The sequence below is a fragment of the Macaca fascicularis genome, chromosome 11, assembly GCF_037993035.2.
Source record: "Macaca fascicularis isolate 582-1 chromosome 11, T2T-MFA8v1.1".
Lineage (NCBI taxonomy): Eukaryota > Metazoa > Chordata > Mammalia > Primates > Cercopithecidae > Macaca > Macaca fascicularis.
Window position 1 is genome coordinate 84,936,801 of NC_088385.1, and position 15,591 is coordinate 84,952,391.

At 35.8% G+C, this 15,591-nt stretch overlaps 1 protein-coding gene across 16 annotated transcripts in view; it reads left to right on the top strand.

The window, feature by feature from the left end:
* NAV3 (neuron navigator 3) overlaps positions 1-15,591 on the top strand; it is a 381,439-nt gene that overhangs the window by 279,313 nt on the left and 86,535 nt on the right. For 6 of the 16 annotated variants that reach the window (XM_065524605.1, XM_005571609.4, XM_065524606.2 and 3 more), the window contains 5 exons: positions 4,486-4,615; positions 5,753-6,023; positions 6,961-7,669; positions 9,669-10,157; positions 14,900-14,941. In XM_065524605.1, the coding sequence (XP_065380677.1) occupies positions 4,486-4,615; positions 5,753-6,023; positions 6,961-7,669; positions 9,669-10,157; positions 14,900-14,941 (1,641 nt within the window). The remainder of the gene's footprint in view (positions 1-4,485; positions 4,616-5,752; positions 6,024-6,960; positions 7,670-9,668; positions 10,158-14,899; positions 14,942-15,591) is intronic. The other 10 variants (XM_065524607.2, XM_074007464.1, XM_074007463.1 and 7 more) reach the window with 3 other exon arrangements.

Here is a 15,591-nt window from a genome sequence, read left to right on the forward strand (position 1 = left end):
AGTTGCTTTATTCACCCAAAATATATGTCTTTTGGGGGAAAAAAATTCCAGTTTGTGGGTTGTCTTCTCATTCTCTTGATATATGTCTTTTCAAAGAGTCTGAACTTTACTTTAGACAATGGTCATCAAAGTGTGTATATTTGTGTTTTTATAATTTATATGCATATATTCCTGTGAAAAGATACTGTATGTGTTGTTCAACATACAGTATCTTTGTTCAACATATACAAATACAATATAATATGAAAGAAAGAGGTTTAATTTACTCACGGTTCAACATGACTGGGGAGGCCTCAGGAAAGTTATAGTCATGGGGGAAGGGGAAGCACACATGTCCTTCACATGGTAGCAGGAAAGATAATGAGTAAAAGGGGGGAAAGCCCCTTATAAAAGTATCAAATCCCATGAGAACTCACTCTCACCAGAACACAATTAGAGTAACTGCCCCCATTATTCAATTACCTCCCACCAGGCCCCTCCCACAACACATGGGGATTATGGGAACTACAGTTCAAGATGAGATTTGGGTGGGAACAGATCCACACTATTTAATTCTACCTCTGACCCCTCCCAAATCTCATGTTCTCACAATTCAAAACACAATCATGCCCTTCCAACAGTCCCCCACAAAGTCTTAACACATTTCAGTATTAACACAAAAGTCCAAGTCCAAAGTCTCATCCGAGACAAGGCAAGTCCCTTCTGCCTATGAGCCTGTAAATTCGAAAGCAAGTTAGCTACTTCCTAGATACAAAGGGGGGTACAGTCATTGGGTAAATATACACATTCCAAATGAGAGAAATTGGCCAAAACCAAGGGGCTACAGGCCTCACAGAAGTCCAAAATCCAATAGGGCAGTCATTAAACCTTAAAGTTTCAAAATTATCTCCTCACACCTAGGTCATGATGATGCAAGAGGTGGGCTCCCACAGCTTTGGGCAGCTCCACCTCTGTGGCTTTGCAGGGTACAGAACCCCCTCTAGGCTGCTTTTACAAGCTAGTGTTGAGTGCCTTCAGCTTTTCCAGGGACATGGGTGCAAGCTGTAGGTGGATCTACCATTCTGTGGCCTGGAGGATGGTGGCCTTCATTTCACAGCTCCACTAGGCAGTACCCCAGTGGGAACTCTGTGTGGGGGCTCTGATCCCACAATTTCCCTTCCACATTGCCCTAGCAGAGGTTCACCATGAGGGCTCCACCCCTACAGCAAACTTCTGCCTGAACATCCGAGCATTTACTTATATCTTCTGGAATGTAGGTGGAGGTTTCCAGACCTCAAATGTTGATGGTGCAAATGTAGGCTCAACATCCTGTGGAAGCTGGCAGAGCTTGGGGCTTTCCCCTTCTGAAGCCATGGCCTTAGCTGTACCTTGGCCCCTGTTAGCCAAAGCTGGAGCAACTGGGTTGCAGGGCACCAAGTCCCTATGCTGCATATGGCAGGGGGGCCCTGGACCCAGCCCACGAAACAATTTTTCCCTCAGCCTGCAGTGAGTAGGGTTGCCACTAAAGTCTCTGACATGCCCTGGAGACATTTTCCCTATTGTCTTTTAATATTGGGCTCATTGTTACTTATGTAAATTTCTGCAGCAGGCTTGAATTTCTTCTAACAAAATGAGTTTTTCTTTTCTATTGCATCATCAGGTTGCAAATTTTTAAAACTTTTATGCTCTGCTTCCCCTTTAAAAATAAGTTCCAGTTCCAAACCATATCTTTGTGGAAACATAAAACTGAATGCTTTTAACAGCACCCAAATCATATCTTGAACACTTTGCTGCTCAGAAATGTCTTCCACCAGATACCCTAAATTATATCTCTCAAGTTCAAAGTACCACAGATCTCTAGGGTGGGGGCAAAATGCCACCAGTCTCTTTGCTAAAGCATAACAAGAGTCACCTTTGCTCCAGTTCCCAACAAGCTCTTCATTTCCATCTGAGACCACCTGAGCCTGGATTTCATTGTCCATATCATTATCAGCATATTGGTCAAAGCCATTCAACAAGTCTCTAGGAAGTTTCAAACTTTCCCACATCTTCCTGTCTTTTTCTGAGACCTCCAAGTTGTTCCAACTTCTGCCTGTTACCCAGTTGCAAAATTACTTCCACATTTTTGAGTATCTTTACAGCAATGCCGCACTCCTGGTACCAATTTACTATATTAGTTTATTCTCATGCTGATAATAAAGACATACCCAAAGCTAGGTAATTTATAAAGAAAAGAGGTTTAATTGACTCACAGTTCAGCATGGCTGGGGAGTCCTCAGGAAACATAATCATGGTGGAAGGTGAAACAAGCACATCCTTCTTTACATGGTGGCAGGGAGGAGAAGAATGAGCAGAAGGGGGGAAGAAACCCTTATAAATCATCAGATCTCATGAGAACTCACATGAAGATTATGGGAACTACAGTTCAAGAAGAGATTTGGGTGTGAAAACAGCCAAACCATGTCAGTCATGAATGAGAGTTTATCAAATTAAGATGTGGGGAAGATTTTTAAAAGATTTGAGCAACCACGGATGATAGATATTTGCTATAGTAGTGCAAGATACCATTTTGCTCTTATTAAAAATATAATTGTTATTGATAGTCTGAGTTATGTCATTGGTAATTATGATGCATTATGCTCTCAGCAGCTAAAACTTCAAGCAAAATATACACCTAGGGAGGAATCAGTCTTAACAATAATTCTATAAATTTAATTTTCTCTTTCTTCTGATAATTATATTTTAGTTGACTTCATATGTGATCTAAATACATTACCATTATTTTGGACTTATGATATAACTCTTAAAGTACATATAGAAGACTAGATAAAGTATCAGTTTACCATTTCTTTGTAGTTTGTGCTTTCATGATGAATATTCTCTTCAATGTACAGATTATTTACAGGCGCCTTTTTAATCCATGTGTCCATTTTATGAGACTTAGCTTTTGTCTGTATATAATGTGTTTATTCAGTGTGCATGGATTAATTTGAGAGAGCATAGGTAAGGGTATCTTTACAGCAGTGCCCCACTCCTGGTACCAATTTACTGTATTAGTTTATTCTCATGCTACTAATAAAGACTATACATCACAATAAGCTGAGAACCAGCCAGTAAGTGAGAGAACTGGGGTCCACCTTTTCATTGTGGAGTTCTCATTTTCCTTCAGCTTATGCTGCTTATTCAACATTATTTCTGCATAATCTAATGCATTCACTAAATGAAGGTGCCTATGTTATCCTCCATGTGATATTAATACAGCCTATTTAATTTATCCTTCTTTAGATTAAAAATAAATATGTAGTCATGTGCCATAGAATGACACTTCAGTTATTTGGTCATTGAAGGACCACATATATTACTGTGGTCCCATAAGATTATAATAACATATTTTTCCTGTACCTTTTCTTTGTTCAGACATGTTTTGATACACAAATGCTTACCATTGTGTTAGAGTTGCCTGCAGTATTCAGTACAGTAACATGCTGTACACATTTCTAGCCTAGGAGCAACAGGCTATACCACATAGCCTAGGTGTGTAGTTAAGTTATACCATCTAGGTTTGTATAAGTACACTCTATGACATTCTCACCGTGAACAAAATCACCTAATGATGCATTTCTCAAAACATGTCCCTGTTGTTAATACAGTATGTAACAATACAGTTAGTTAGTACAATATGTAATACATGACTATATTCAGAATTTCAACTATTTCTCTTATATTTCAGATCGATTTGCTTGTGCACTGTGTGGCACAGGGGCATTTCATTTTAGTAACCACTGTTTGGGAAAGGAGAAATCTTTGAAGGATATTGAGCAAGGTTGTGACATGGCCAGATGTGAATTTTTGATCAGTGACTCCATGTTAGCAGAAAAAGTTTTATTGGGAAAGATGAAAAGCATGAAGGCCAGATAAGAGGATACTGTATGTTATCACGGATGGAAATGTGAGGGATAGCAGGAGAGATGCTATAATTGAATGAATCTCAATATTCTTGGTGATCAAAGAATAATGAGACTCATCCAATAAGACTCTGAATGATTGAAAGTAGTTCCTAAGCTAGGAGGAATAATGATTAATGATTTTCTGGTTCTGACTACAGCACAGGTCTTTGATTTTTAGAACAAAGAATAAATTTGTACATGCTTTATGATTCCTGGTTCAATTTTTAGAGATAAAAAAGTCAGCTGTAATATTATTCTTTCATGATATCATGCAGTACTTGTATCAGTGATTTCATTCATTCCATACACATTCTTCTGGAATGTGGATGCTGTTCTAGACACTGATTCTTTCTAAATATCAGATAAGGTTATTCTCAGGTAGACCCTCTGTTCATATACATATGATTTTCCCAAAATGGGAAGTAAATGACTTTTCATAAGATTAAAAAAAAAAAACAGATTGTCTTAATAATACATTGTGAAGGTTGTATGGAAATGTAGGTGACTTGCGTTGTGCATCCTGTGTTTGATTCACTGCTCTTTCATGTCTTGCCTTTAGCTGGGATGACAGCAGTTCAGTGAGCAGTGGTCTCAGTGACACGCTTGATAACATCAGCACTGATGACCTGAACACATCCTCTGTCAGCTCTTACTCCAACATCACCGTCCCCTCCAGGAAAAACACTCAGGTGAGAATTACCGCCTTTCTTTTTCCAGTGTTTCTGCCAGTTTCTTCCCCCAAATTACTTAATATTAGATTAAGGTATAGCACAAGCTCTTAGTCCAAAATTATTACAGACATTGGAAAATGCAGAGATAATAGGGACTCCCTTTGCCACTCCTGAACCCTGAAGTGTCTTTAATCTTAGTCTTTCCTAAAGCCATAACCCTTAGGAGGAACAACAATGTGCACTTCAGCCAATTTTGAATAAACAGAAGCAGCTTACATATATATATATGTGTGTGTGTTATATATATATGTAATATATATGTTATATATATGTAATATATGTACCATATAGCCTGTTGGTATAGTTATCTGTACATATATATTTATTGTTAATATATTATATATCGTATATAAGTATATATTTATATATACTTAATATATTTTATATCTGTATATATTATTATTTTATATTACATATTATATAAATACAAATATAAAACATACACAATATATAAATAGATATATTTTATATATTGTATAAATATATTTTATATATTTAATATATTAATAATGAATTACTATATTTGTATAGATAATACCACCAAGTTATATGGTATGTATATATTAATATATATAATCCTATATTAATATAATAGTAACATATCAATACTTAATATAATATATATTCAATTGATTACAATCTAATTCAGAAAGATTTATGTTGCCATATCTCTCCTTATAATATTGATATATTTGTTTAAAAATCCAACAAGTATTTTCATAGTCTAATTTTAGATCTTGATTAATTTTCTATGATCGCTGAAATACATCACTGGATCTCGTGTGAATGATAAATCAAAAATGGACATTACATCATTAAGTTCTAGCTCATCTTACTACTTCTTACTACATTTGATATAGAAAATTTCTACCTTTCTGTAGCGTTTAATTGGTGTTTTCTGTACATACTTATTCTGACATTCTCTAATATCTGCAAGTGGGAATTATGTGGCTAAAATTAATAAAATTTAAGTGAAGATAGATCAAAATAGAATCTCTGGATTTATCCAATTATCTGAAAGTACATTTCATTGCCTTAATTCACACTTTATAAATTTTTCTACATGAAGTTTTTCTGTAATATTTGTCTTTATAGCTGAAGACAGATTCAGAGAAACGCTCCACCGCAGACGAGACCTGGGATAGTCCTGAGGAACTGAAAAAACCAGAAGAAGATTTTGACAGCCATGGGGATGCTGGTGGCAAGTGGAAGACTGTGTCCTCTGGACTTCCTGAAGACCCCGAGAAGGCAGGGCAGAAAGCTTCCCTATCTGTTTCACAGACAGGTTCCTGGAGAAGAGGCATGTCTGCCCAAGGAGGGGCACAATCTAGGCAGAAAGCTGGAACAAGTGTGCTCAAAACTCCTGGTAGGCTTGTCGTTTGGCAGCTGTTATGCAAAAGTGCTTTACTTTATTGTTTCCATTCAGTCTTTGTTTTCTCTAACAATAGCATTTCTAAAATATCAAATGCTTATCCATATTAAACATGGAGTTGAATAGTTAAATAGATTTTTTATCTACATTTCACAAACTCGTCATAGAAGCCCAAGTAGGGCCTATATCTAGGCATTCTCTGGAGAGCCCCCTCACAAACTAAGGGTGCTGGATGCCTTACTTTGCCAGAGTTATTTCTGGTCATAGGAAAATAAGATTAGGTTGCTAAAGCAACAATAAAGTTCTGTCATTGTTGTTCTGAGTTCTTAATGAAAGTTTGGAATTTTTACCCTAAATATGCCACTGAATTTCACTGCAGACTCTGAGAGGAAAAAGCAATGACACTAATCAGTTGGAATGCTGGAGATTTGAAACATTGTCTGTGTATTAGACTTCAGGAAAGAAGAGAATAAAATAATTCTTCAAAATTGTACCACACTTTTTAAAAAAGACTCTCCCCCTATTTTTAGAATAGTGCCTAATTAGAAATAGTGCCACCTGAAGCACTAATTAACAGGGTTCTCCAAATGTGATCATCTCACAGATATTCAAATGAATTCTTTTTCTAGTAATTAGCTTGATAGGCTTAAGTGCTGTCCTTTTAAAGAGAGTTGCAAAATAAAAGACATTAACAAATAGCAAAACATATGTTTTCATTTTATCTCTTCTGTCTCTCATAATGTTTCTTCTAACAGCCAAATTTTTGTAGCGATGCACTCAGTCCTCTCAATATGTTAGAATATTGATCTAAGGCAATACATTTAGGAAGGGAAGAAATGTAAAGAAGCATTCACATTTTACACATTGTTTTCATGAAGTGTGGTGATATCAAACTGTACAGGCACACATATTTGTATTTCTCATTAATTAGGGAAAACCGATGATGCCAAAGCGTCTGAGAAAGGAAAAGCTCCCCTAAAAGGATCATCTCTACAAAGGTCTCCTTCAGATGCAGGAAAAAGCAGTGGAGATGAAGGGAAAAAGCCCCCCTCAGGCATTGGAAGATCGACTGCCACCAGCTCCTTTGGCTTTAAGAAACCAAGTGGAGTAGGGTCATCTGCCATGATCACTAGCAGTGGAGCAACCATAACAAGTGGCTCTGCAACACTGGGTAAAATTCCAAAATCTGCTGCCATTGGCGGGAAGTCAAATGCAGGGAGAAAAACCAGTTTGGACGGTTCACAGAATCAGGATGATGTTGTGCTACATGTTAGCTCAAAGACTACCCTACAATATCGCAGCTTGCCCCGCCCTTCAAAGTCCAGCACCAGTGGCATTCCTGGCCGAGGTGGCCACAGATCCAGTACCAGCAGTATTGATTCCAACGTCAGCAGCAAGTCTGCTGGGGCCACCACCTCAAAACTGAGAGAACCAACTAAAATTGGGTCAGGGCGCTCAAGTCCTGTCACCGTCAACCAAACAGACAAGGAAAAGGAAAAAGTAGCAGTCTCAGATTCAGAAAGTGTTTCTTTGTCAGGTTCCCCCAAATCCAGCCCCACTTCTGCCAGCGCCTGTGGTGCACAAGGTCTCAGGCAGCCAGGATCCAAGTATCCAGATATTGCCTCACCCACATTTCGAAGGTAAGGATGTATAAAATGATGCTGAAAAATATAAAGGATAAGGATGTGTTAGACAAATGTATTACATATAAATTGTGTGTGTGTGTATATATATATTCTAAATACATATAAGGTACATATATATCTTAGAATTCTTTAAAGTACACAGTGAGTTCTATGAAGCTTATATAAACAGTTAACAAAAAAATAGTTCTCATTGTGAGAAACAGTCAAACTTCAAAATTTCACTGTCATTGTAATATTAGCAACACAAACAACATCTAAGAGACTTAAAAACTGATGGTAATATCTCTAAATGTAGTGATAAGGCAAAGTAGTAGCTTGTAAAATTTCTATAGATTTCCGTTCCTCCTTTTCACATTAAAAATTACAACCAAATAGGTTTTTATGACTGTTGGCATTCATTTCCAGTGTCATTTTCTTGCTGGCTCTTAGTGAGTTGGTGATCATAAATGTAGATGAAGTTGTTTTCCTTGTAATGGATTACATTGGACAGACTTATACAGTATCATAGCTTGACACATTAAAGACAATCAAGATATGACAGAATTGGAAACGATTCCAATATTTGGTACAGTATCACCACTGAAGAGTGGGCTAAGCTTTCTAACTCTTCATCTGCTTTCTTTGACATGACTCTGGTAAGGATCATGTCTTGGTTTCTGTTCCTGGATTGTTTTTGGTTTTAAATATGTGAAGTTCTGCTCTAAGATATCACTGTTTTTAAATACCCATGTGTTTTTAAGTGGTAGGAAAATAAATGCAGTTAAAAATTGGGGGCAAATATCTAAACCTCTCTGGGTCTGTTTTCTCATCTGCAAAATGGTAGAGTGTGGCTTATAGTTAATTATGGGTTCAATATTTTTAATGTTTGTTTTTATTCTGTTGACTCAACCCAGAACTTTGATATCTTGGAAATGAAGGATTTTGAAACATTTATTTTTACAATAAAGCAATTTCAGATACCTGATTGTTTGAAAAACCTAAAGGTTTTATTCATCAGTAGAAATATTAATGCTGCAGAACTGTCTTTTCAAAAAACTGATTCTCATTGGGAAGAATGAATTATGGCTTATAGGGAGACTAAATATTTCTGTTTCTTAAGTAAAAGCAAATAGTGCCCTCCTGTGGCCCATTACCTATGAAACAATTTCTCATATTCGTCATAAAATATTTTGCTCTAGGAAATATGGATTTCATTGCAACTTAATTAGTAATCATTATGCCATTACTTCATATCATTGTATTTCCATATTTACATAAATTTGATTCTACCATCTGCTTCATTTACAAAACTAAAATGTTTTCTAAACTGAACTCCAAAATCTAACAGCACCAGCTCTGTTTCAAATCACTATTTTTAAAAAAAGTATTTGAATAGCTCTGGCAACTAACATAAAACCCTTTGGCCTCTGCTGGGGAAAATACAGACAAACTGACTTGTTGCCGACAATGTCAATATTGTTTCCAACCACCTGCTCCCTGACAGTCACTCAGGCCACCAGGTACTCAACACAACTCCTAAACTTGCCTTAAGCGTTCCTTCTAGATTTTGAATAAACTGTTTAAAAAATTAAAAATAAAAAAACAAGAGAAGAAGTCATTTAAGTGTTGTCTATCGAATGCGTAGAAGTTGTTTCATTATAATGGTTCTGTAAATAGGTAACAGCAAGTATGGTCAAACTACTGAATTTGAGTGAAAGTCTCATGATCACTTAAATTATGAAAACCAGGGGTTTTCATGTTTGACTTACTTTTGTTCCACCCACTTCCCCTCTTTCCCTAGTAGCAGCCCAGTACTGACCTACCCTTATATGAGAGATTTTCCGCACTTGATAAGGAAGTCCAAGCTTATAAAAGTTCATTAACATAGAGACAGGAAGTGCTTTGTAGTTCAGTCCACCAAAGCACACTTGGCTCTGTGTACTGTAACCCTAAATATTAAATGTGGATATTAGCTTCTTGGAACAACTGAAGTTGTTATTTGTTTTTCTTTTAGGTTGTTTGGTGCCAAGGCAGGTGGCAAATCTGCCTCTGCACCTAATACTGAGGGTGTGAAATCTTCCTCAGTAATGCCCAGCCCTAGTACCACATTAGCGCGGCAAGGCAGTCTGGAGTCACCGTCGTCCGGTACGGGCAGCATGGGCAGTGCTGGTGGGCTAAGCGGCAGCAGCAGCCCTCTCTTCAATAAACCCTCAGACTTAACTACAGATGTTATAAGCTTAAGTCACTCGTTGGCCTCCAGCCCAGCATCGGTTCACTCTTTCACATCAGGTGGTCTCGTGTGGGCTGCCAATATGAGCAGTTCCTCTGCAGGCAGCAAGGACACTCCGAGCTACCAGTCCATGACTAGCCTCCACACGAGCTCTGAGTCCATTGACCTCCCCCTCAGCCATCATGGCTCCTTGTCTGGACTGACCACAGGCACTCACGAGGTCCAGAGCCTGCTCATGAGAACGGGTAGTGTGAGATCTACTCTCTCAGAAAGGTGAGCTTTCCTGGAGGCATTGATAACATCCTCCCCCTCTTCCCTGCACTATGCCTACCCCCCACCCCATTAAATTCCCTTGATTTCACTGTGAGTGCCCCTGTGCAAAAGGATGTAAGACTGATGCAACTGGGCCTTTCATTTGCTCTTATTACCAAATTTACAGAGGAATAAAATCATTAAAGGTAGAGTGAGTGGATAATTTTGTTAATGTGAATGCATACATTTATACCCAGTAGGCAATGTGAATAAAATTCAAGGCATGTACATAGATATTGAATGAGGGCTCCTGAAGACATTTTAATGATTTGGCTTCAGCTTCAGAACAACACTAGCTCCTTATGATGACTTAAGCATTTTCAAAGACCAAATTGAAATTATTCTACAGTTATTCTCAGAGCAATATGTTAAATTTGTTCCATTTGTACTTCTATGAAAAAATAGCAGATGGATTGCTGGGAAATCCTAGTTGACCTGGTTAAAAAAAAAATCAATTGTCAGACATGAGTTATTAGAGAAAATTATAGTGCCAGTGCCATTTTTAATAGACCACTTAAAAAGTAATCATATTACAAAGTGTTTCTCATTGGATATATATATATATATCCAATATATATATATACACTTAAAGTGGAGGATATAACAAGGCGTTTCTTACCTAATATGCTTATCGTGAAGCGTCCCTTTTGAGCAAATCACTCTAAATTTTTTCCTCAAAGTGATCCTTTCTTGGTTATACTGATACTGACTCTTACCACCAGGAAGATGTCTTAAAACCACTTCTTTTTCCCTGATAAATGCAATGCTATTTGTTTCTTGACACAAGTAAAGCTTTAAACACGGTCTTGGCCACATGTGGAAAGAAATACTGGTCACAGAAAATACCTGATATATCTTTCTATATCTTCCCCTGTTTTATTTTTATTTTTTTTATTTTTATTTTTTAACTCTGATATTGACATTGGCATTTGTTTTCTAGACCTTCAGCCTTACTCCCAGAATGATATTTTGAAACATCAATTAAAGCCCTTAACTAGACACTCTCTGCATTACACTAGTTTCCCCTTACTCTAGGATGTCCCAATTTGAAATTCCCCATTTTCTCTTGACTTTGTAAAATACAAAACCCAGAGCAAAACATTGCTCCTATCCCTCTTCCTACGTGCCTAATAATGAGACAGGGACAGCCATGCAAATGGGGCTTTCCAATGATAACATAATTTTAGCACTAACTAAAATATTCGTGCTTGCTATGGTGGGCTGCTGATTACAAAATACATTTTTCCTCATAAAGAAAAAAAACTGAGCCAAGACAAACAGCTGAGTAACAGCAACTAAAATGTAACCATTTCCCTATGGTTTTGCTGTTATATGCTGTTATAGACAGCATACGTAAAAACCAGTAAGGGTTCATTTTTCCACCTAAAAAGTCAGGCTTCCTATAAAATCTTTGATTCTAGTTTCAGCACTTCTAAGGTAAATGGGCATCTTCACATGTCATTTATAAAGCTTCTAATGAATAAATTATATTAAAATACATTAACAACCTATAGTTGTAATGAATGTATCCTAGATTGTATGCTCATATGTAAGGATTCTAAATATCAAGTTGATAACCAAACCAAGCATACTGCAAATAGGTTATCATTTATTGACCAAAACTACCTTCCACAATACTGGTTATTTTTTAATTATAAAGATAATCTGCAACAAGTTGGCCATTTAGCCATCAACCTATTTCTTCAGCATTTAGACATTAATCCCAGATTCAGAAATACAGTCAAGTAACTATTTATAACCAAGTAACTCTCAAATCAAAACTAGATGGTAAGATTGGTTAGTTACATAGCTATAACCAAAATGCAGTTTTCATGTTTTACTCTAATCTATATTTTAACTGAAGTCAATAAGATTTTCACTATAGAAATACACTAGAAAATATGTAATTTCTTATTCTTTTTAAGCAGATTTATTTATTGTACATGTTCAATCTTTGAAATAGGCCAATTTGATTTATGCTATGTTATGTTATGTTATTTATTTATTTTGAAATGGAGCCTTGCTCTGTCGCCCAGGCTGGAGGGCAATGGTGCCATCTCGGCTCACTGCATTCTCTCTTTCCCGAGTTCAAGCAATTCTCATGCCTCAGCTGCCTGAGTAGCTGGGATTATAGGAGCGGACCACCATGCTGGGCTAATTTTTGTATTTTTTGTAGAGATGAGGTTTCACCATGTTGGCCAGGCTGGTCTCGAACTCATGACTTCAAGTGATGTACCCGACTTGGCCTCCCAAAGTGCTGGGATTACAGGTGTGAGCTACGGTACCCAGCCCAAAATAGGCCAATTTTTAAAATGGGAATATTCTAACATTAAAACAACCAAATAAACACTTTTTCTGAAATAAACTTTAATTTTGGATAAATATGTTTGGCCTTTGAGCCTTAATAAAATGCATTCATGAATATTAAGCTGTAAAAAAATACATGTTAACTACATAGCTATAGTATATAATATTAATATTAATTAGCACCTTACAGTAAATTACTAGATTAAAATAAATTTTGATATAAGACACTGGGCTTTTTGTTTTATTGACAACAGAACTGTAAGCAATAGCAAATTGCTCTAATCCTTTCAAGTATATTTAAGAAAGTTTATGACCTATTGAAGAGAAAAGTAGATCTAGGGGGTGATACTGGCTTCATTATGATTAATTAATCAGTAGAATGTCAGAAATGCTAAGAAAACCAAAGAGCTACACCCGAGAGAAAATGTATTAATGTAAATATTTTAAGGCAAGTTAATTAGCGATCTATAATAAAGACGTATATAAGTTCATGATTTACCTGTTTGTCTCAAATTTTAGATGATTTCTTTGATACTCATATTTAAATCGGTAGCTTTTCCTATAGATTTTCATTTTTGTTTAAATTCTTCTTCATTAAATTAAATAAAATAATAAAATACACTTTTTAACAGTTTTCTCTCTGCAGCTGCTCTAGGTCATTGGTGGCCATTGAGCCATAACTGGTCTATATTTGTTTTGGGCTTTGTTTCGTGTGTCTGACTCAACTAAATTTTTAACGTAATTTGTAGTAACCAACTTTGCAAATTCAGGGTTTGTCTTTAAATGTCAGATCTGGCAACACTGCCTTGACATTTCTGCCCAGAAACTATTGGCTCTAGGCAGACAGTGACTGTCTGCTTCAGACTGTTGACTAAAATCCCCACCACATTCATTTTCATGCCCTCTCTGGCCCTTGCTGGCATATGAGTTTGCAACCTTTGGGGGTTTGCAGAAATTGTCTATGTTTTAAAATCATTACTATCTAGATTCAAACATACTTCTAAATAAAGATTTAAATTATTTTGGTAACTTTAAATGTATTTGTTCTAATTTTTTTTCATTAAATTGCTCTTCATCATATAAATATATAATTTTTATACAACTGGATGAGTTTGTCAGAAGAATACCAACTTTCAATATTCTTTGTGGCATTAAACTTTAACTTGTCCACATGGAAAGAGGTAATCCTTAAAATGACTTATGACCACATAAATGTCTTAGCACATGTGGTTCATATTTGGAGATTTCTCATATTTGTTCAATATGATTTCTTTTGTTTGTTTATCCACAATACTAAGAAAACTTCTGTAGTCAACATGTATACTGTAACTGGCCTCTACATAATATTAGAAATTACCTTACATGGACATTACCAGTAAAGTAAAGTTGTATAAAGCCTTTGGATGCTTTTGTTTGCAGTGCTAAATAATGGAGTACACATAGAAGAAAACATTTTAGCTTTGGTTTGAGTGATTAAATTTCAAGTCAGTCTTTTTACATTCATGTTATATCATCCCCATTATGCATACCCTGTGTATTTAATCTTGATCATTCGAGGTCCTAAAGGAAGAAAGCTATAATTCTGCATTTTAAATTAATTTTACACTTTGCTTATCTACATGCCAGAGATTATAAAAGAAATCCCTAGACTTGTCCCACTTAGTTGTTGATATCCTCTTCCTGTATTTTTAGAGAGGCCATTTCTCATTTTCTCTAGACATACCTTTTCATTCCTTCTTGTTACCAATTGTGAATTCCTTAAAATAGAGATGATAAAATGTACAGCCTTTTAAATACCTAATTTATGATTTCTAAAAGATGGTATTGCTTAATTTCATTAAAATATTTAAATAAATGATACTAGAGACAATTAAGTTTTAAGCAAAGACTCATATATCTTTCTTCACATGTGTAAATGGGAAATAAACATGCCTTTTTATTAAAAATAATTTGAAGACAAAATATAAGTATTAAATGATGTTTTATACCATCTCTGTCCATTGGAAGTTGTCACTCTAACTTAGCCAGAGCAGGTCTATCTTATTTTGCATGTGATATCATAGCAAAAATCTAGTCAGCTGCATAGCGAAGGAAAAACTAAGATAGTATTTAATCAATAGAATTCAGAGGAAAATTATGCTAACATGATTTAATCTATTTTCTAGTAATCCTATCAGTAAACTATCATTGACTGGTACTGCCTTAGAAAGGAACTCAATATGTGTAATGGGAATGGACATCTTGTCACCTTTAGTTGGCCTTTTTCAATTAGTTAAGCATTATATGTGTGTTACCAAAAAATTATTTTTTGTAGTTCAGAGAACCATTTTTGTTGGATGTGTAATTTGGAAGTTTTGTTTACATTATGTCCTTAGGGATTTTCTTTGTTTTAACAGCATGCAGCTTGACAGAAATACACTACCCAAAAAGGGACTAAGGTATATATTTCTCTCAGCACAATTGCTGCCTCTCTCTGTTGTTATGTAAACTTTGTGTGCTGTCTCTCTTCCTTCTTTGTTTGTTTGCAGTGTAGCAATGACATTGAGGATGAAATCACTTTTAATTTTGATGGTTTCTCTGGCCCAAACAGTTGTTGAGATAGCCCCTTAGGTAGAGATACTAGTAGAGGTTGAGGCTGTCACTCAAATTAAATAAATTCCAATGTGAATATCACTATTTTGAAGAAATAATGCTAAAAAATAAAATAATAAAATAAAATAAAATAATATAAAATAAAAAAACTTGTCCCAGGCGTTGCTTTTTTGGGGCAGCAACTTTTGGTAGAATGCAGAACTCACTTCAACAAATTAAAATAAAATTAACTCTTCTAACTTTTGCCTGTTGGAGGCATATGCTTGCAAATCCTCAAAACCCGTACAGTCTACAGATGTGGGTAGTTAATGTTTAAAGGTTGAAAGATGCTACAATCTGAATCAAAGAAAACATATTTTCATCATCACAGGACAAACACTGTAATTAAAGCATGATTTTTATAAAATCCGTTTGATAAAATCTCAAAATTGTTTTAATTTCTATTTTTCAGGGGTGCTGCTCTGAGATCAACTTAAATATGAATCAATCTAATATC